Below are 22,587 nucleotides of genomic sequence, written 5' to 3' on the forward strand. Positions count from 1 at the left end.
TTCACCAAATTGTCTATGTATTCGCCTTTCATGGTCTCCAACCCGAGGGCAAGAATGAGAAAATTAATCTATGGTATTTCTAGTTTGGTGTCCAAGGAATGCAAGATGGCCAAGTTGGTCAAAGAGATGGACATCTCCTGACTTATGACATATGTAGAATAAATTGAGGATAAGAAGTTAAGGGAGAGGTCAAGAGGGTTTAAGAAGGCTAGAATTTCTAGTGGAGGGTTCACTCACCAAAAGTTTGATTATAGTGGTGGTGGAAAGGGCCAAGGTTGGCAAGGTCCTCTCAATACTCCTCCTTCAAGATTCAATAAGGACAAAGGTTCCAATCCTATGGTTCCAATTGATAATATGGGTGCTCAAGCTTTCCCCGCTTGCAAGAAGTGTGGAAAGACTCACAAGGGGGAATGCTTATCCCGCTCCAATGCATACTTAAAGTGTGGTAAATTGGTTCACCAAGCTAGAGATTGTAGGAGTGGTGTGGTAGGCCAAATTGCTCATAGTGGAGAAGCTCAAGGGAGTGTCCAACTTATCAACCGATTTTATGCTTTGCATGGTAGACAAGAAGTTGAGAAAATGTCCGATGTCATCACCGGTATGTTAAAGGTTATTGATCTCAATGTGTATGCATTATTAGACTCGGGTTCTAATTTGTTATTTGTTACTCAATTCCTTGCTAATAGGTTTGATGTGTTACCCGAAATGTTGTTAGAACCATATTTGGTATCTAGCCCAGTTGGTGAGTCAGTTATTGCTAGAAAGGTCTATAAGGATTGTCCCTTATCTATCTTGCACAAAATTGTTCCTTGTGATCTCATTGAGCTTGACATGGTAGAATTTGATGTTATTCTTGGGATGGATTGGTTGCATGCATCTTATGCTTCTATAGATTTTAGAACTCGAGGAATCAAGTTTTAATTTCCAAACGAGCCTATTCCCGAATTGAAGGTTAATGATTCGGTAGTTAAGGGTAGGTTCACTTCTTGTCTTAAGGCCTGAAAATAGATTTCTAAGGGTTCCATTTATTATATTGTAAGGGTTAGAGATGTCAACTCCAAATGTCCTTCCCTTGAGTCGGTCCTTATGGTAAATGAATATTTTGATGTCTTTCTTGATGACCTCCCTCGTGTCCCTCCTAAAATGGAAGTTGATTTTGGTATCAATCTTCTCCCCGATACCCAATCTATCTCTATTCCTCCCTCCTGAATAGCCCCGATAAAATTAAAAGAGTTAAAGGAGCAATTAAAAGACTTGTTGGAAAAGGGATTTATAAGGCCAAGTATTTTATCATGGGGTGCTCTCGTGTTATTTGTGAGAAACAAGGATGGGTCACTTTAGATATGTATAGACTATCGCCAATTGAACAAGGTGACTATTAAGAAAAAATATTTAATTCATAAGATAGATGACCTATTTGACCAATTGCAAGGGGCGAGTCATTTCTCAAAAGTTGATCTCTGGTCCAGCTACCATCAATTAAGGGTAAGGGAGTGTGACATTCCCAAGATGTTATTTCGAACAAAGTATGGCCACTTTGAGTTTTTGGTGATATCATTTGAATTGACAAATACACTGGCGGTGTTTATGGATCTAATGAATAGGGTGTTCAAACCCTACCTAGATATTTTTATAGTGGTATTCATTGACGATATTTTGATTTACTCTCGGGGTGAGGAAGAACATAAGAGTCATTTGAGTATTGTGCTTCAAACCTTGAGGGATAGGCAATTGTTTGCCAAGTTTAGTAAATGCAAATTTTGGTTGAAAGAGATGGCTTTCCTTGGTTATATAGTGTCTAGAGAAGGAATCAAGGTTGATCCTAAGAAGACGGAGGCGGTAAGAAATTAGCCTTGACCATTGTTTCCTTCGGACATTAGGAGCTTTTTGGGTCTAGTCAGGTATTATAGAAGGTTCGTCGAAGTTTTCTCTTCCATTTTATCTTCTTTGATGAAATTGACCCAAAAGAAGGCAAAGTTCCTATGGACGGATGAGTGTGGAAAGAGTTTCAAAACTTTGAAAGATCGACTTACTTTCGCTCCTATTTTAACTCTACCGAAAGGATTAGAAGGGTTTGTTGTATATTTCAATTCTTTAAGGTTCATTTTGGGTTGTGTCTTGATGAAAAATGGCAAGGTTATAGACCTATGCTTCTAGGCAATTATACATTTCGGATATGGATGGCCTAAGAGGTTTGATCTTGAAGGAGGCTCATAATTCCCCATAATCTATTCACTCTGGTTTGACAAAAATGTATTGAGATTTAAAGGAGATATATTGATGGGGTGGCATGAAAAGGGAAATAGAAAGGTTTGTGGACGAGTGCCTAAATAGTCAACAAGTCAAGGCCGGTGGCCTTGCACAAGACATTGAAATCCCCACTTGGAAGTGGGAAGATGTGAACATGGACTTTGCAGTAGGATTGTCTCATCCTCAAAAACATTATGACTCGATTTGGGTGGTGGTCAATTGGATGACGAAGTCGTCTCACTTTCTATCGATTAAGACTTTTTATAGTGTTGAGGATTATGCTAAGTTGTACATTTGGGAATTGGTAAGGTTGCATGGTATGCCTCTGTGAATTATTTCATATCGTGGTACCCAATTCACTACTTATTTTTGGAAATCATTTCAAAGAGGACTTGGTACTAAAGTAAAGCTAAGTACCGCATTCTATCCTCAAACCAAAGAGAAAACCCAACGAACAATTTAAACACTAAAGGATATGTTAAGGGCTTGTGTGTTGGAGTTCAAAGCAAGTTAAGATAACCATCTACCGCTTATTGAGTTTGCTTACAACAATAGCTACCACTCAAGTATCAAGATAGCACCATTTGAGGCTTTGTAAGAGAGACGATGTAGGTCTCCGGTTGGTTCAAAGTAGGTTAGATGACTTTATTAGGTCCTGACTTGGTACTTGATGCTTTGGAGAAAGTAAGGGTCATTAGAGAAAGGTTGAAGACGGCTCAAAGTCACCAAAAGTCCTATTCCAATACTAGGAGAAGGGACCTTGAGTTTATGTGGATGATTGGGTATACTTAAAGATTTCACCCATGAAGGGTGTAATTTGGTTTGGTAAAAAGGGAAAGTTGATCCCTAGGTATGTGGAGCCTTATAGGATCTTGAGACGTGTTGGCAAGGTTTCTTATGAATTGGAGTTTCCATTAGAAATGGCTATGGTTCATACGATATTCCATGTATCGATGTTGAGAAAATGTGTAGGTGATGTAAGTTCCATTGTGCCTTTAGAAGTAGTGAATGTTAAAGAAAACTTGACCAATGAAGAAGTTCCGGTGGAAATTTTGGATCGGCAAGTCAAGAGATTGAGGAACAAGGAAGTTGCATCCGTCAAAGTCCTTTGGAGGAATCAAAAAGTTGAAAGTGCTACATGGAAAGCAGAAGCGGATATGATGAAGGGATACCCTCATCCCTTTCACTCTACTCAAGCCTAAGGTACTAAGTTGTTCATGCTCAAATTTTTTAAAACTCATACGTTTTAGTTTTCCTAAGTCTTTCATATGTATGCATGTTTATGAAGTTGGTTTTCGAGTCATGTTTTATCTTAAGTATGAAAATCTCTTGGTTCATGAATTTTATGTGTTATTGCATTCATGTTGGGTTGCTAGTCCTCATTTCTTTCTTTATTTTCTATTTAAATCTCTTCCGAGGATGAATGTTCTCAAGGGGGAGATATTGTAAGATCCCATAAGTCAAAAAGTCAAAACGAAGGAAAAATTTCAAGAAAGTGGACTGTATCACCTTCTACAACTCAACCTTTGAGTCTAGGTACTTCTATGAGTCGTAAGACTGACTCTTAGAAGTTATGCTGAGGTTGGGAATTAGACTAAGGGAGTCTACGTGCCAAGGTTATGACTCGTAGATAGTGTGACGAGTCAAAGACATGACTCATAAAAAAACTTCAGAACTCAGGATTTGCAGGTTTTTCTCAGGATCAATAGGAGAACTTGGGTCTATAAAAAAGTTGAGGACTCGTAAGAATGAGTCGTAAAAGTGGTTCAGCGACTCAATTCTCAGTATTTCCCAGACCCTGCAAAACGAGTCCTTTCTACTAGTTGTAGAAAGATCTATGACTCTTAAGTACCCATTCGTAGGGTCTATCCGACCAGTTTTAAAGAAGGGTATTGTGGTCCTTCCCTATATTTTATCAGTAAATAGGGTCATTTATGACTACATCCTCTCTATTTGCCGACCTTAAGCATTTCTAAACCCGTCATTCTCACATTAACTCCCATTCACAAAACCCTTGCCTCCCCAAGTCTCTTCTCAAGGCTTTCTTCATCACCAAGAAGATTCTAGGGTTCCTCAAGATCAAGTTCCTCTTCCAATCTCAAAATCAAAATCTATCAAGGTATGTGGGTCTTTATCCATGGGTTCTCCCACCCATGGAGCCCAAAACCCTGTCCAACTAAATCTTTTAATTTCAAGTAAGAATTCCTAAGTGTTATTCTAAATTCTACTTATATAGCATGAATCATGATTAAACCATTTATTATTGGTCTATTTTGATGCAATATGACTTCAAATGCATAGATTGAAGATTGGCAAGTATTTTCTCTACTAACATTCTTAAGGTTCTTGAGATTCATGGTGGGTTATTTAAAGTAAGATTTCAATTGATGAATTTCATAGTGTTTATGCATGATTTCAATTACAAACATGTTGGAGAGTTGAATTGACTTGAACCCACCTAGTTTCACTCTATTTTTCATTAAAGCATGATTTAATGGCTATGGACTCCATTAAAATATTTTAAAAAGCTAATGACTATGATTAAGGAAGTCTTGAATGAAATGATGAATATTGGTAAAAGTCTTTCCCACCTAATCTAATGAATTTTTTATGCGATAAGGACAATTCTTGCATACTTGAATCACTAAAGGTTTTAAGGAGCTATTCTATTGAATGATGATTTGATGTCCTAAATTATACATATGATTATGTTACTAGGATATACTATTCCATGGAATTTGACTTAGATCCAAATGAAGCTTGAGGTGGGTTTTGATAAGGGAATCTTAGTAGCAACTTCTTATTTTATTAACTATGTGCCAACATAGGAGCCCTTATAGGCTAGGCTAGTGGATCCATAATTGGCCATTACATGTTAAAAGAAATTAATGTTGACGGAGTTCTACCTTGGAAAGTAGTCTCCCCTTCCAATGTAGGGTCTTACGTTGGATTTCATGTTATAGCTCACATGGTATTAATGTCGGTTATAGTCATCTTACCACAAATGAATGATTTAAATGCTATTTACTTGATTGCTTGTGCATGCACTTATTTACGTACTTCACTTTATAATAGTCTTAATATTTTCCAGTATATTGCATGCCTACATACTTACTACATTCAAAGTACTAATGCATGCTTTTTGCCTACATGATATCACCATGTAGGTACTAGCGTTCCTCCACCTGGCTAGTTGGGATCGTTTGAAGGCTACTATTTGGTGAGTCTCCATGTTTTGGGAACAACATTCTTTTTCTTTCTAGCTTATGTTATGTTGATACCTTTAGACATGTATCATGGTACTTTATTTCTATTTAATTGAAGGTAAGCTAGGAACATGTCTTAGCCCCCATCAGGTATTAAACTAGAGGTATTGTTTGACAAATGTAAGACAAATATTGACTATTGATGTTTGCTATGATGTTTCCCTATAGTCCTACTTGACCCTTTTATTTCCATTTGTCATTTAATTATCATTACCTATGAAAAGATAAATAAATTCTAAGAGGCTTGGGTGAGATATATTTGGGTTCCTCATTCGCCATGTCATATCTAGGCCCTAGGCTTGGGTCTTGACACTTTGTTGCCATTACAGCTAGGTGTAGCTTCTGATAGGGCTTATTTTTGATGAGATACCTTATTCTAATACTGAGACCTCAGTGGCTTGTCATAGACATAGGTTTGTCTTAGCTTTGCTCGTTGGGAGATGAAATGACATATTTTAGGGTAAGGCGTCAATCCTAGAGATATTCTCCCCCTATCTGATTTTGAGCCATTTCCTGATTATTTCTCTCTATGTTTAGCGGTAGGCTTGTGATGCCTTATTGTCTAGTATTGTCTACTATTGGGCCTGAGGCTATATTCGAGGAGCAATTGGATCCCGGGTTAGATTTCTTTTCCTTGATGGTGTGTTAAGACTTGATGTTATATTTCGAATTTCGTGTGCCTTGTTTGTATGCTTGTGATAGCATACTTGCATAGATTGAGCATTTTCACATATTTTGTGATACTATCCCAGTTCATGCATGAATATTTACTACCGTTTTGAGAAATCATTCTCACACTTTTACTATTTTTAAAACTGGTTTTTAATAGGAGTCATACCACCAAGATCATTTGGACATTGGTTGTAAGACTTAAGAGGCATCGAGGACATACTCCTTTTATACTGGCAGTATTAGAGGCATCGAGGATGCACTCGATTTTTATTGATATCCGATGTGAAAATTTCTACATTGGTTGCATCTGGGATGCCTTTAGCCTGTATTTAACTATTCAATGTGGGGTCGCCCTTTTCTACACCATCTTGGATACTCACTCTCTAGTACCACTATGGGGATGCTATAGATATAAGACCTGATTCGGGCCCAGACAATGCATATGAACTTTCCCCTACCATATAGGCCTTTCTGGTCGGTGCACCACTAAACCGGATGAGGGAGATACATGGGTCCCACCTGGTAGACTGAACATTGGGGTGGGTTTATTTACTTGTTTATTGATGATTTATGAGAGCCGCCGATGATATTACTGTTTTTACTATAAATTTTGATTCATTAGCATCGCCTATCACCAGTATACTTGTTTGTTGTTTGGTCCCCCATTTTTATGAGTGTCAGGGTATGATTGTTATTGTTTGTACCTTCTGGGAGTATAGTAGTTCGATTGATTATTGTTTAATTCTACTTGTACTTATTTTATGTTGTATTTATAGTTAGTCTACAGGGTATCGTACTCTGGATTTGTTGTTGGTAGTTTCTTGTTATGACCCGACCTAGGGCCTAGTCGTAACACGGAGATCGAAACTCCGAAGGGTTCCAACCAAGCCTCTTGTACATATCATAAGTATACACAAGGTAAAATAAAAGCAAAAACATCATAAGAGAGTCTAAACCATGAATAGTAAATAGAGAATGTCACATGATAACATAGACTCGAAATATTTATCCAACTAGATGCCTCTACTCATAAATATGGGCGGGGGCTAAGACATGTCCCTAGCTCACCCTCAATATGAAACATAACGAAAGTCTTTGAAATAATAACCAACTCGATGACTAGTCCCCGATAAATGAGGACTCACCACAAACACCATCGGATAGAAAAGCTGAACTAGCCACGTAGATGCATATAATATTCAACCTCAACCCCTACATTATGAGACAATGTAGGCAAAACTATGCATTAGTACATTGGAATGTACTAATTATGAGGGTGTGACCTGCAACGTAAATCATGGAATTCAATGATCAAGTAAAACACATGATAAGATGAGATAAGTAAAGTCATGAGAAAATCATATTGACCAAAGCATTTGAAAAGCATAATTTAAAATCATAGCATACATAAGATATCATACATAGGTGGGATAGGAACCTTAACCAACAATAAGACCATGCGATATATAACATGGAATCCCAATATTACCCCTAAATCGGAGGAAAGGGAGAGATTACTTGCCAAGGTAGACTTCTACATGCCTAAGTGGATCTACTAAGCGGTCGTGTGAACCAGGCACTCACCCCTAGTTCTTAGACTCGGGTACTCACCTCCAAGCCTTGATATTTTGGGTACTCACCTCATAGAGATTTGGGTATTCGCCTCTAATTCCTTTTATACCTACAATGGCACGTAATTATGTGACAAGAGACTTTATATAAGGACCCCATATTTCGAGTCCCCACCTCAAGTCCACATTCGATGCTAAGTCAAATCTCACGGAATACAAACATAGCATAGAAATCGTAATTTCATATATCATAGTCATTAGCATGGGTTTAAAATCATAGAGTAGCTCATTTTCATAACATAAGTGCAATGCGGGCATTGTCCTTCCACATTACAAGTCATACATAATAGTTCATATCATAGTTGAAATACATAATCATAATTCATATTTTGAAAATTCATGACCATAGCTTGTACTTGAAATTAGGGTAAGACATGAATAAATGATCAATTGACTTGAAAACCATAAAATTTGACTTGAAAACATGCATGATCATAAGCTTTACATCATCGCATACATAATTAATAAAGATAATATCATTTGGAAGAAAATTAAAAATACTCATATTTTACATCATGAACCCTAAAAATCAAAATAGGAGAATTCATGGGAAAACTCTTCAATTTAATGCAATAACCATCAATTTATATCAAAATAGACTCATGATAATACTTTAAATCATAATTCATGCAATAGGAATAGAGATCATAAAACCCATAAAATACCATACTTTAATTTGATAGAAAATCTTGAGAAATTGATTGGACTTCATGGATGAAATAATCCATAAATCAATACCTAAATACCTTAACTGAGAACACTAATTAATTTGGAAGAACTTGAGAGTTTTGATGGAGTGCTTGAGTGAATTTACTTGAAGTTTTCAATGGAGTCCTTGAGAGTCTTTTGTAGAGAGAGAAATATTTGAGTAGGTGAATTGTAGAAGAATGAATAGAATTAGGGGTTTAGGTTAATTTATAGAGTTAAATTATGTCCTAAAAACGTCTAAGCTAACAATTTAGGAAAAAGTCTAAAGTGTCCTTACTAAAAACTAAATTTGGTCAAAAACGCATTGCCAAGTCCGCGACGCGGAGGCAAGCAAGTCCGCGACGCGGACTTGTCGCGGACCTTACTGATTCGCGCAGTTCCTTGAGATATCTATCTTTTGATCTACGGGTCCTAAAAATCCACCGAGAATATTTTCCTGTAGGTTTTGACCCCCTGTTCGATATTCCGAACTCAGATTTTCTAAAAAGATTAAGGATAATACATTACTTGAGCGGGCTATTCTCAAGGCATTCTTAAGGCACTTGTGAGCATTTTGAGGAGTGTTACATTCCTACTAGGTTCAATTGGATTATTTCTTAGGTGACTATGTAATCAGCTGTGGCAGTTAGTATTTCGTTCTTGATTAGTTGACTCCTATAGTGCATGCTTATTGGAAATAAGTTGTTGGATGACTCTTTCAGGTGCGTTCCTTGACTCTAGTTCTTTTCTCTATGTATTTTGTCTCTTCACTTTTATTTCATGCCTTACCTTGTGTTAGCTCATGTTTAGTTATTTGTGTTGTACTTACCTAGAATACATGTCATTTATACTTATTTTATTTGTGGAGCTCATTCGGCCTATGCCTACTGAATACCATTCGTTTAGTACTCATACTACACTTCTACACCCTGCAGATCATAGTACGAGTTATTGCTGGTGATTTAAACTTTGTGTGGAGTAGCTTGCATTCAGAGATTGGGTGAGCTCCTGGAGTCTGGAGTTACCAATTTTCATCTATTTTGTCTAGGCTAGTCTTTATGTTGTATTCAAAGACAGTCTGTACTCATTTTGTATTTGTAAAAGCCTTGTACTCTTATTTTGTTTAGATACTTGATTACTTACGGATGTCAGGTCTTGGGGACGGTTCCTTGGATGTATTTATGTTGATTCCTCTTTCTTCTCTTTATTATCGTTGGTTGCTTCATTGGTTTTCTTCTGCTTAATAGTCCGTTGCTTCTGCCTCTGGGCTATGGGTTAGGCTTACCTATTAGTGAGTTGAAGTAGGTGTCATCATGATATAAGAAATCAGACCGTGACAAAGAAACAATTACATTCCCCTACCCTAAATTGTTGCGTTATTTTGTGTTATATGCAATGAAATTCAAACATAATTTAACTTACTATGATGAAGTAATTTAACTAAGTAAAAATATGCATTATTAATAATGATTAAGTAGCAGAAGTGCATGTGTAAGATAAGAAAAAAATATTATCACGCGTAACAAAGAAAATCATATAAAAGAGATACGCATCCGTTATTTAGAAAAATAAAGTGTCAAAAACATACTTAAATTATCTTATTTTTTTGAGTTTCACACCTAAACTATTGGAAGCGTGAGTTTCATACTCAAGCTATCATCATTAGTTTTAGAAACACACATTAGTGATATGTGTAATACACTTTGTTTTTTATTTAAAAAAACACTGTCACAAGGATAAAACATTTCATTTGACAAAAATTAAATAAACTATTAATATTAGTTAAAAATTAAAGATTAAAGTATCACTATAACCTAAAAATTAGATTTTATAAAAATAAAATCTAAATTATTTTTCTTACTCCACTCAACCACCTCCTCCCTCCGTAGTCCTGACAATCACTTCCCCATGCCCTCCACCCCCGATATTTTTTTAAAAAAAAGATTATAAATACTGTTTAAAAAAACTTACTTCAACCCCCCTCCCCTAAGCCACCCACTCCTTCCCAAAAAGAATTTAGATATTTTTTTTTATTTTAAAAAGAAATTTTACTCACCCTATCTAACCCTCCGCTCCTAATTATTATTATTTTTTATATTTTTCTCGTTTTGTATTAAATATATACATATATTTTTAGGAAAATATTTTTTTCTACTTGCGTACTAAATATAAAATAAATGAAAATTTTATTTTAAAAAACATCTTGCGGCAAGTAGAAAATACTTTCCTAAAAATATATGTATATATTTAACATAAAAAGAGAAAAATAAAATTGGGAGCAGAGGGTTAAGTGGGGTGAGGTAGGATTTATTTTTTAAAAAAAATAAAAATAATATCTAATTTATTTTTTTGGAAGAAGGGGTGAAGTAAGAATTATTTTTTGAAAAAAAATTATAAAAGAAATTATCACGATCCAAAAATCGACTGCGATGGCACCTGTCTTATCCCACTAAAACAAGTTAGCCTAAACAATCCTCTACAAGGGTAAATGCGAAAATAAGAAAGGAAACAAAGAACTAAGAAAACATCACATGAAATCCATAAATATATAATAGAATAAAGACATAATATAAGAGTGTGTGAAGTTTAATGGAGCAACTAGCAGTAATCTCACGTACTTCTAAGTGCAAGCCTTGGACACAGTGCAGGAGGATGATCATGATGTATCGGGCCCGTAACCTACAAAAATGTAGAAAAGCAAGAGAGTGTTCCAAAATAACAAATGTCTCTAGCTGACCCTAAACAAAGCGGTGACGAACACCCTAAGTCCTGACACACCATCCAAACCTCCAAATACTACAACCTGCACAGAAAATGAACAACCAACCAATCCTAGCATATACAATACTACCTCCGTCCCATATTAGATGGGCATCTTACTAAAAATATGTGTTTCATATTACTTGATCACTTACTAAATCAAGATAGAATTAATTAATTTTTTTCTATTTTACCCCTATAATTAATATGGCCTTTTGAATGTAAATAATTCTAATACTAGCTATTTATATACTCTATGTATATTGCATTAATATAAACAAATGGAAAAATGGTAAAGTCTTCCAGTGTATTAATGATTTCGTAATCACCGTGTAAAGTTGGAAGTGTTCATCTAATATGGGACAGAGGTAGTAATAGTTAAGGATATCACACAAATAAAAGTAACTCAACGAATACGCAACACCATCTGATTTTCAACAATATCAATAACGGGAAAAAGGGGAATTCAAGTAGCACCTGCAAGAGGAAGCAACCACCAATAATAATAGATCACTAACAGACATCAATCAATGATAATGAGGTGGAAATGCAATGCAATTTCATAGAGAATGATGCATGTATGTCCTATTGGTACATACCCGTTGATCAATAATCAATCAAGACCCATAGAGGACATATATGTCCATGTACCTACCCCGACACAGGGCACGTCCCTCAAAGTCATATCAGTATATCATCCCCAACACTGGGCACATCCCTCGAAATCATGTCATCTCCAGTGTGGGGTACGTTCCTCGAAATCATATCATATCATCCACGGTGCGGGAACAGGATCTGCCTCGAAACCATATTTTTCTTTCTTCACTTAAACATTAACACCAAAAGCATTTAGTTTGTGGTAAATATAGTCTTTATTGTTTAGTGATTCAAAGAAGCAATTTGAAGCAATACTTTTGGTTCGTATTTTTAATCCGTTGTAATAATAAGGTACATGAATCTTGTATTGTATCTTATTTATTTATTAAATTGATATCAGAATCGTGGTTAATTACTCGGTGTTTGAATAATATTTCTTAAAATTAATCACTTATTATATATTTTGAAAAAAATCATGTATCAAAAAAGAAAAAATGTGATACGAAATCAATGAGAAAAATTCTTGAAATAGATTAGAGAGTAATTGTTACTCACATGTTAGAAAGAAAAATAAATCTGGTTATAGATCTGATAAATACCTTCAATTTCTCCACATTTATTTTTGGATGTGCAGATTTGTGCCATTTCTCTTCTTGTTCCTTAATAGGAATTTTTTTTAGATTTATACTGATAAATACTATCATGCTATGACTTGTTTTATAAGTCAAATTAGAGTCTCTCTAAAATGATGAGTTTGATGATCATTGAAGAGAGAAACTCAAGTGAGACATCTAGAGGTGTCTAGATCAAAAATTGTACGATGTTAAATAATTAAGAGAATTAGACACATGAACTAATATAAGGAGAAAAAATCGTAGCACATGTTCCATACCACGTGTGCTAAGTGATCAATGGGTTATGGAGGAACGGGTCACTTCTTCTTCATTGTGTAAGACCTTAAAAAGTTACATTGACTTTTCATTGGAATACCTTTTGACCATTGACTATTTCTTGATGTTTTAATCAGTGTTGCTACTTTAGCATGTCATTAATAGCTACAAATAATTCGACAATGCAATGCATGTTTAGAAAAGCAGTTGAATCGAAACAAATAGATTCGAGTAGAAAAAAAATAACTAAAATAAAGAATGTAATTTGTATACACAAGCTGGCTATTACACTAACCATATAGGTATAGATTGTAATTATGTATATAAAGTTGAACATGAACTCGAGTTCACCTCTATAAGAGGATGAGGGATTAGATATGCAACCACTCATATAGTGAATGATGTCTGGGGTATTGTGAATTATAGAATTCTCATACTAGTAGCGAATTCTTTCCACATGTGATTGGATTCCTATATGGATCTTGTATACCTCATATGTAAAGCTCTTGATTCTCTCACGTCACACGAATTATTTGCCATATGAATTGGGCATCTTATTAATATCGTACTGATTTGAGTCTTGTCCAACACGTGTGAAGTGAGAGATGATAAATTTCACAGGTTTTGAGTCACTCATGTATATCAATCCGATCCGACTCGGATCTTATCGGTTTTGTTTTTCTCTGAAAAGAAGATAAGAAAAAGAAGTTCTGTTGTTTCAAATTGTGGGGGAAATAATTACATAGTAATTGATTATCAAAGCACGCCCTTTAGAAGGGAGTGCTTTTTCCTCGGAAAAAATGAGTGACAAAAATCAGAAACAAAATCACAAAAAAATTAAGGAAAAGAAACTTTCTTTCTTCACTTAGCATTAACACCAAAAGCATTTAGTTTGTGGTAAACAGCCTTTGTTTCATAGTGATTCAAAGAAAGGATTTGGAGCAATAATTCTGAATCTTGTTTTTAATCAATTGTAACATTAAAGTACACAAATCTTGGACAGTACCTTGTTTATTTATAACAGTTTTGAATGATAAGCCCATCTTTCATCTTGAATCAGTGTGTGAGGCAGATCTAGCTATTCAATTCAACATTTATATTTCAGATATTTCTTTGCTGCAGATTCATCTATCTTACTATGTTTGATTTTAATTATATCTCTGTTTCAACTTATTTTACTACGGATTAAAATGATTGAGTTTTGGTCATTGTTGATTTTCGAATGCCAGCCTTAAATCGTGGGGATTTTGAGGCATCACACCCCAACACTAAATATAATTAAAAAGTGTTTTTTTTTTCGTTTTCTTTTTTCATCTTCAATTCAGGTTATATATATGGGAAGAGGTTCAAATATATCATTAAATTTTGAGAAAATGTTTATTCATGTCATCCATTAAAAGATTGATATCTATGTCATTTTTATTTGAAAAAAAAAAGGCTAATCCATATCATTATGGGTTAATTGAAAATCACATACGATTTTGCAAAATTATTTTGTCCACGTTGCGAATGATGATTCGGTCAAGTCATTAATTTTTTTTTCTTTAAAATCATTCAAATTTCTAAAACCCATTAGAATTTTTTTATTTAAAAAAAAACAAATTATTAATCCACCCGATTTTTTTTGTGTATTTTTTAAAGACAATAATAATAATAATATTTTTAAAAAGTCTCCTTTATTTTTAATATATTTAAAAAAAATTATGTCTTATTTGATTTCATTAACCTTTTTTTGGTAGTCGTTCGAAATTAACTTATTTTAAATACAAGACATTTGGAATTAAATTTGAAATCAAGTTAAAGGGAAGACGGAAAAAAAATTAAAGGAATATATAAAATCAATAGAAAAAAAATTGCGTTTGTTTGAGAAAATTTAAATACAAGACAAAGAAAATTTTAGAAATGTGTATTTGAGAAAAAATTCAGGTGGGCTTATAATTATTTTTTAAGACAAAAATCAAATGGATTTTAGAAATTTGGATATTTTTTTAAAAATGAAAAAAATAATAATGACATGGCCAAATCATCGTTCACCTCGTGGACCAAATGATTTTGCAAAATAGGATGTGTTTTCAATTAACTCATAATTGTATTGATGAACCTTTTTTCAAACGAAAATAACATAAACAAATCAAACTTTTAACATATGACATATTTGAGCTAGTTACGAGACTTTTTACAAGATATCAGACTCATGCTCAATCTAGGCCTCTTACAAGACATGAAGTAATCCTCTTTTCTTAAGCTAGTTTTTGAGATTGACTTAGATTCAATATTTATTTTCTTACGTGATATCAAAATCTTTCCCAATCCGATGTAGGCCTCCGAAGGGTGACAGAGGGGCGAGGGGAATGCCCCCCAGACCAATTAAAAGAGGGTGGAAATACCCAAGGTTTGGATTGTTGCAGGGTGCAGGGCCAGCTCAATGCATTCAAAAATAAGGCATATCCTTAGGCCCCAATTTTGGAGGGGCAGTGGGCTTAAATATTTATCAAGAACAAATTATGTGTATACATTTATAGATAAAAATTAATTATGTATGATAATATATATATATGTATATATATATATATATTTTAAAAATATATATTATTTTATTTTCCTTAAACCGTTCAAATACAAGAAATCAAGAAAATATTGTTTTGCCTTTTTTTACATTTTTTTAACTTTTTTTGTATTCTCTCTCTTGAAATCTTTGATAAGTTAGAGTAATATTCTCTCAAACATATGAATCAACAATCAAAAAGTGTTGAACAAACTGAATTGTAAATTATCTGTTTTATTTCTTCGTAAATTTTCGAGCACTACAACAAACACATTAAAGTGGGGTATACCACGTTATCAACTTCTTCTTCTTCATTTTCTTTTTTTTTTAATTTATCAACTTCTTGAATCGTATTTTATGGTTCTAACACTTATCTTTATTTAAAATTTGCCAACTTATTACTTGTTGGGTTTAATTGATAGTTTGAATGAGAAATTGAGGGAAAAAGAAGTGGAGAGGAAAATGATTTGTTCTCTCTTGCTTTATTAAATAAGCTTTGGTCCCAAATAGGTGGTGGAAAGGAAAAGTCTCCTACTTAAAAGTAGAAACACTCCTTCATGTTGCTAAAGGGTCAAGAAGAGGGTCTCTCCTCGCGCCGTCGTCGGCTACGGCTACGGCTACGGATTCGGTCAATTGATATGATTGATAATATTTTTGGACCAAATTTCCTTTAAATTTTAATTAATTAATATTATTTATTTATTTAATTAATTAAGTGAAAAATCCTGACCCTCCGTTTTTCCAACAGATTTTTGAAAGGTTGCAACCTTGTCTGAAAAGTTACTTTCTTAATCCTCAGAATGTTCCATACGAAAATTCTAAAACAACATCTTCTTCTTCTTCTTTCTGCACTTTCTAAAACTCGTGTGATATACAGCCTTCAAGTGGTTCGCAGTCACCAAAAATTTGCAGTATCTCTACTTTGGTGAGTAAATCGTTCTATCCTGGGAGGAAAGATTCCAAAACCTCGGGTACTTTGAGGGAAATAATTTCCTTAAGGACACACTGTGTATTCAGTGGGCTCGATTTTGTTCTTACAATAATTGTTCATATATTGTTATAATTTTTTTTGATTAATTCCAGATTCTGTCTTTATTACTTTCAGAAGTTTTTGTTACTGTTTAATATTTTCCAATACAGTTTTATAACAATCTTAAGGAAATTAGCGTTATTTTGTTTTTCTGATTAAACTGTATTCTGTTTTTGGAGACTAAAACCTGTGTGGTTTTCTACTCCGTATGAAATAAATATTATGACTTGAAGAGTATAAAAACTTCGTTGGAATATTAAAGTTCATACTTGTACAATGATTTGAAGAGTATAAAAACTTCATCGTTGTTTTTGTAAAAGGTCTGATATTCTGAAATATTAAGACAGTTTGTCTACTTTGACAGTGAAAAGAAATGACAAGTGATACTACTACTACTTCTGCTACTATTGCTGCAACAAGCCGCACTTCTGTGCCACCGGCAGAAAAACCAGGAAAATTTTCTCTAGCCAACTTCAAAGGATGGCAGCAAAGGGTGTTCTTTTGGCTTACCACTCTTGGTATGCAGAAGTTCACCAACGAAGACCCTCCTGTGCCCGCTGCTGATATGCCGGCCAATAAAAAATTTATGATTACTGAGGCATGGACACAGGCGGATTTTCTATGCAAGGGTTACATCCTAAGTGCTTTGGATGATGATTTGTACAATATCTACAGTGCTGTAAAAACTTTTAAAGAATTGTGGAATGCACTTGAGAAGAAGTACAAGACTGAAGATGCATGCTTGAAAAAATTTATCGTTGCTAAGTTCCTAGACTATAAAATGATAGATAGCAGAACTGTTGGAACCCAAGTTCAAGAACTACAACTTATTTTTCATGACCTTACTGCTGAAGGTATGGTAGTTAATGAAGCATTTCAAGTGGCTGCTATGATAGAAAAGTTGCCTCCTTCGTGGAGAGATTTTAAAAATTATCTAAAGCACAAGCGCAAGGAAATGAAGTTGGAAGATCTTGTGATTCGTCTCAAAATTGAGGAAGATAACAAAACAGCAGAAAAAAAGTCGCGTGGAAATTCAACGATTATGGGAGCAAACATCGTTGAAGATGCTGCTCCAAAGAATAAGAAAAGGAAGCAACCTTTTGGAAAGAATTAGGAGCAGAACAAGAAAAAGTTCAAGGGCAATTGTTATAATTGTGGGAAAGTTGGTCACAAAGCTCTAGATTGTCGTCTTCCAAAAAAGGACAAGAGAAATGGACAAGCCAATATGATGGAAAATAAAGAAGGTATCGATGATCTGTGTGCAATGCTATTAGAATGCAACCTAGTAGGTAATCCCAAAGAATGGTGGCTTGATTCAGGAGCTACTTCGCATGTGTGTGCAGTCCGAGAAGCCTTCTCTACTTATTCTCCTGCAGCACCTGATGCAACGATCTATATGGAAAATTCTGCAACTGCTAAGATTGAAGGATATAGGAGAGTATTTCTGAAAATAACATCCGGCAAGGTGGTGACGCTGAACAAAGTTTATCATGTTCCAGAAATGCGAAAGAATTTGGTGTCTGCTGGCCTTCTTATCAGGAATGGATTCAAGTGTGTTCTAGTTTCAGACAAAGTAGTTGTCAGTAAGAATGAAATGTATCTAGGAAAAGGCTACCTCACTAAGGGTCTTTTCAAACTAAATGTAATGGTTGTTGATGATAATAAAGTTCAAGTTTCTTCTTACTTACTTGAGTCAAATAATTTATGGCATTCACATTTAGGACATGTCAATCATAAAACCTTGCGAAAACTGATTAACTTAAATATATTGTCTAACTTTGATTGCAATAAATCAAAATGTCAAGTATGTGTTGAATCTAAGTATGTTAAGCATCCTTATAAATCTGTTGAAAGGAATTCTAGTCCCTTAGAATTGATTCACACAGACATTTGTGATATGAAGTCTACACCAACTCGTGGTGGGAAGAAGTATTTTATAACTTTTATTGATGATTGCACTCGATATTGTTATGTGTATCTGCTTAATAGTAAGGATGAAGCAATTGATGCATTTAAGCAATACAAGAACGAAGTGGAAAATCAATTGAATAAAAGGATAAAAATGATTAGAAGTGATAGGGGTGGAGAATACGAATCTCCTTTTGAAGAGATATGTTTAGAATATGGAATTATTCATCAAACTACTGGCCCTAACACACCACAATCAAATGGAATTGCGGAAAGAAAAAATCGAATATTAAAAGAAATGATGAATGCTTTATTAATAAGTTCCAGTTTACCGCAGAACTTGTGGGGGGAAGCAATCCTTACAGCTAATCGAATACTCAACAGAGTGCCCCACAGCAAAACACAAACTATTCCATATGAACTATGGAAAGAAAGAAAACCCAACTTGAAATATTTCAAAGTGTGGGGTGTTTAGCAAAGATCCAATTTCCTTTGCCCAAAAGGGTAAAAATCGGACCAAAGACCATGGATTGTGTTTTTATTGACTATGTTACAAACAGCAAAGCTTGTCGATTTTTGGTTCATAAATCGGATAATCCTGAAATTAATATTAATACGGTAATTGAATCAGATAATGCTGAATTCTTTGAAAATATTTATCCGTATAAAACTAAATATGAGTCCTCAAGTGAAAGATCTAAACGACCACGAGAAGAACCAAAGGAAAGTAAACCAATCGAAGAGGATACAAGGCGTAGAAAACGTCAAAGGATATCTACTTCCTTTGGACCAAATTTTGTGACATTCTTGCTTGAAAATGAGACTCAAACATTTAAAGCTGCAATGTCTTCTTCTGATTCAGCATTTTGGAAAGAGGCAATCAATAGTGAGATTCAATCAATTTTGAATAACCATACATGGGAATTGGTTGATCTTCCTCCTGGAAATAAACCTTTAGGATCAAAATGGATATTTAAAAGAAAAATGAAAGCTGATGGCACTATTGATAAATATAAGGCAAGACTTGTGGTAAAAGGTTATAGACAAAAAGAAGGTCTTGATTACTTTGACACATACTCGCCGGTAACAAGAATAACATCTATTCGGGTGTTAGTGGCACTTGCAGCTGTATATGGTCTTGAAATTCATCAAATGGATGTTAAGCCGGCTTTCTTAAATGGAGAATTAGAGGAAGAAATTTACATGGAACAACCTGAGGGTTTCGTAGTTCCAGGTAAAGAAAGGAAAATGTGCAAACTTGTTAAGTCACTTTATGGACTTAAACAAGCACCTAAACAATGGCATGCGAAATTTGACCAAAAAATGTTGGCAAATTGATTTAAGATTAATGAGTGTGACAAATGTGTTTACATTAAAAATACTCCAAATCATGAAGTCATTGTTTGTTTATATGTTGATGACATGTTGATAATGAGTAAAGATATTGCCGATGTAAATGCTACGAAGCGTATGCTTGCTAGCAAATTTGACATGAAAGACTTAGGGGTTGCTGACTTAATCTTAGGAATTAGGATTCATAAAACTCCACAAGGTCTAGCATTATCACAGTCACATTATATTGAAACCCTCTTGATAAGTTCAAGTATTTAAATTTTAATGTTGCAAACACTCCAATTGATGTAAGTTTTGCACTTCAAAAGAATAAAGGTAAAAGTGACTCACAATTGGACTATGCACGAGTTTTGGGAAGTTTGATGTATATTATGAATTGTACACGACCAGATATAGCATATGCTATTAGCAAGTTGAGTCGATTCACGAATAATCCTAATCAAACTCATTGGATGGCAATGAAACGAGTCTTGGAGTATTTGAAATACACCCAAAACTATACTTTGCATTATAATAAATATCCCGCAGTAATTGAGGGATATAGTGATGCAAACTGGATCACCGGATCATCTGAAGTTAAATCCACAAGTGGATATATTTTCACCGTTGGTGGAGGAGCAGTGTCTTGGACATCATCAAAACAGACATGCATCGCCTGCTCTACAATGGAGTCTGAATTTATAGCTTTAGACAAGGCTGGTGAAGAAGCTGAATGGCTTCGAAATATTTTGGAAGATATTCCATTTTGGCCCAAACCTTTGGCACCCATACGTATACATTGTGATAGCCAAACGGCAATAGAAAGGGCAGGAAGCGTTATGTATAATGGAAAATCGTGTCACATTCGACGGCGACACAATACTGTTAGACAACTACTCTCTAGTGGTGTTATCACTATTGACTACGTAAAGTCAAGAGATAATGTATCGGATCCACTAACAAAAGGCTTATCTAGAGAGGCTGTTGAAAGATCATCGAGGGGAATGGGGTTAAGGCCTAGGACAAGTCATCATGGCGGTAACTCTACCTAGTAGACTAGAGATCCCAAGAACTAGGTTCAAAGAGATCAAACAAAGTTATGATTAGCAGTTCAACATTGTCAAATAACTCAATCCATTCTCATGATGATGACAATGTTCAGAAACAAAGGATAAAACCTTAAGGCTTTTTACTGAGTTAATACAGCATTAAAGGTTTTTTAATGATTATCTAAGTCTGGCGGAAAATAACTAGATAATGTGTCTATAGGACTACACGTTTAGAAATCACCTATGTGAATATGAAGTATAAGCCGCTTCAAGGGGAATAACGGTAAAGGCCCATTCTCTATGCATTCATGAAACTAGGCGGTGTTCATGGCTGAAAAGAGCACAACCGTGAGAACCATAGATGGTTGATAATTAATTGTGTGACTTATGTTATCTAGTTATACAACAAAGTTCGACAGTTCAAAGATATCGCATCTACCGATTGATCGAGTATATCCTATATAAGTTCACTATGGAAAGTTCAAAGGGAAACAAACTTATCTAGATGCAATTAATCTTCGCTTGTATATCACACACTTATCCGTGCATTCCTTTATCTTGGAATCATTCCCCATTCATGTGGGGGATTGTTGGGTTTAATTGATAGTTTGAATGAGAAATTGAGGGAAAAAGAAGTGGAGAGGAAAATGATTTATTCTCTCTTGCTTTATTAAATAAGCTTTGGTCCCACATAGGTGGTGGAAAGGAAAAGTCTCCTACTTAAAAGTAGAAACACTCCTTCATGTTGCTAAAGGGTCAAGAAGAGGGTCTTCCCTCACGCCGTCGCCGTCGTCGCTCGCTCGGCTACGGCTACGGCTTCGGCTTCGGCTTCAGCTTTGGCTTCGGCTTCGGCTTCGGCTTCGGATTCGGATTCAGATTCAGATTCAGATTCAGATTCAGATTCAGATTCGGATTCGGCTTCGGCTTCGGCTTTGGCTTCGGCTTCAGATTCGAATTCGGATTCGGATTCGGATTTGGTCAATTGATATGATTGATTGATAATCTTTTTGGACCAAATTTCCTTTAAATTTTAATTAGTTAATATTATTTATTTATTTAATTAATTAAGTGAAAAAATCCTGACCCGCGACCCGTTTCTTTTCCGGATTAATTTAAAATTATTTCCCTTTGTTTTTTCAACAGATTTTGAAAGGTTGCAACCTTGTCCGAAAAGTTGCAAACCTTTTCTCAACAGGCAAATCTTTTTCCAACAGGTGCCTTTTCTTAAAAGGTGCAAACAGTCTATATATGTCTCTTAATCCTCAGAATGTTTCATACGGAAATTCTGAAACAACATCTTCTTCTTCTTCTTTCTGCACTTCCTAAAACTCGTGTGATATACAGCCTTCAAGTGGTTCGCAGTCACCAAAAATTTGTAGTACCTCTACTTTGGTGAGTAAATCGTTCTATCCTGGGAGGAAAGATTCCAAAACCTCGGGTACTTTGAGGGGAATAATTTCCTTAAGGACACACTGTGTATTCAGTGGGCTCGATTTTGTTCTTACAATAATTGTTCATATACTGTTATTATTTTTTTGATTAATTCCAGATTCTGTCTTTATTACTTTCAGAAGTTTTTGTTACTGCTTAATATTTTCCAATACAGTTTTATAACATTACTTATAGAATTATGTTAAGAAATCATATAATAATTGCCTCAATAAAGGGATATTTCTCAACGTTGAATTGATGAAATTAAAAAAATAATTTTGAATAAATAAATATGAAGTTGAATTATTTAGATTTTACACCTCTAATTAAATTTCATTTTAGGTCTCTCATTAAGTTAAGCTTCCCTTGACAGGGTGTGGATATACCCCCTATTTATGAATGTTTATGAATGTGCACGGTCCTAACCTGACAGTGGAATATCCGAATTGGGGTGGGGGAGGGAATAATGAAATGGAATGCTACGTCGGTGATAGACAAGAACCCTGAACTTCTTATAAAATTTGAACATATTACATCAG

General features: G+C 34.8%; 1 protein-coding gene across 1 annotated transcript in view; it reads left to right on the top strand.

The window, feature by feature from the left end:
- Nucleotides 1–354: 354 nt before the first annotated feature.
- Nucleotides 355–22,587, top strand: part of LOC129869851 (transcription factor MYB124-like) — a 31,946-nt gene continuing 9,713 nt past the window's right edge. The window contains exons 1-2 of the mRNA XM_055944441.1: nucleotides 355–742; nucleotides 21,494–21,594. Coding sequence (XP_055800416.1) covers nucleotides 355–742; nucleotides 21,494–21,594 — 489 coding nt within the window. The remainder of the gene's footprint in view (nucleotides 743–21,493; nucleotides 21,595–22,587) is intronic.

The sequence above is a fragment of the Solanum dulcamara genome, chromosome 10 (genome assembly GCF_947179165.1).
Source record: "Solanum dulcamara chromosome 10, daSolDulc1.2, whole genome shotgun sequence".
Lineage (NCBI taxonomy): Eukaryota > Viridiplantae > Streptophyta > Magnoliopsida > Solanales > Solanaceae > Solanum > Solanum dulcamara.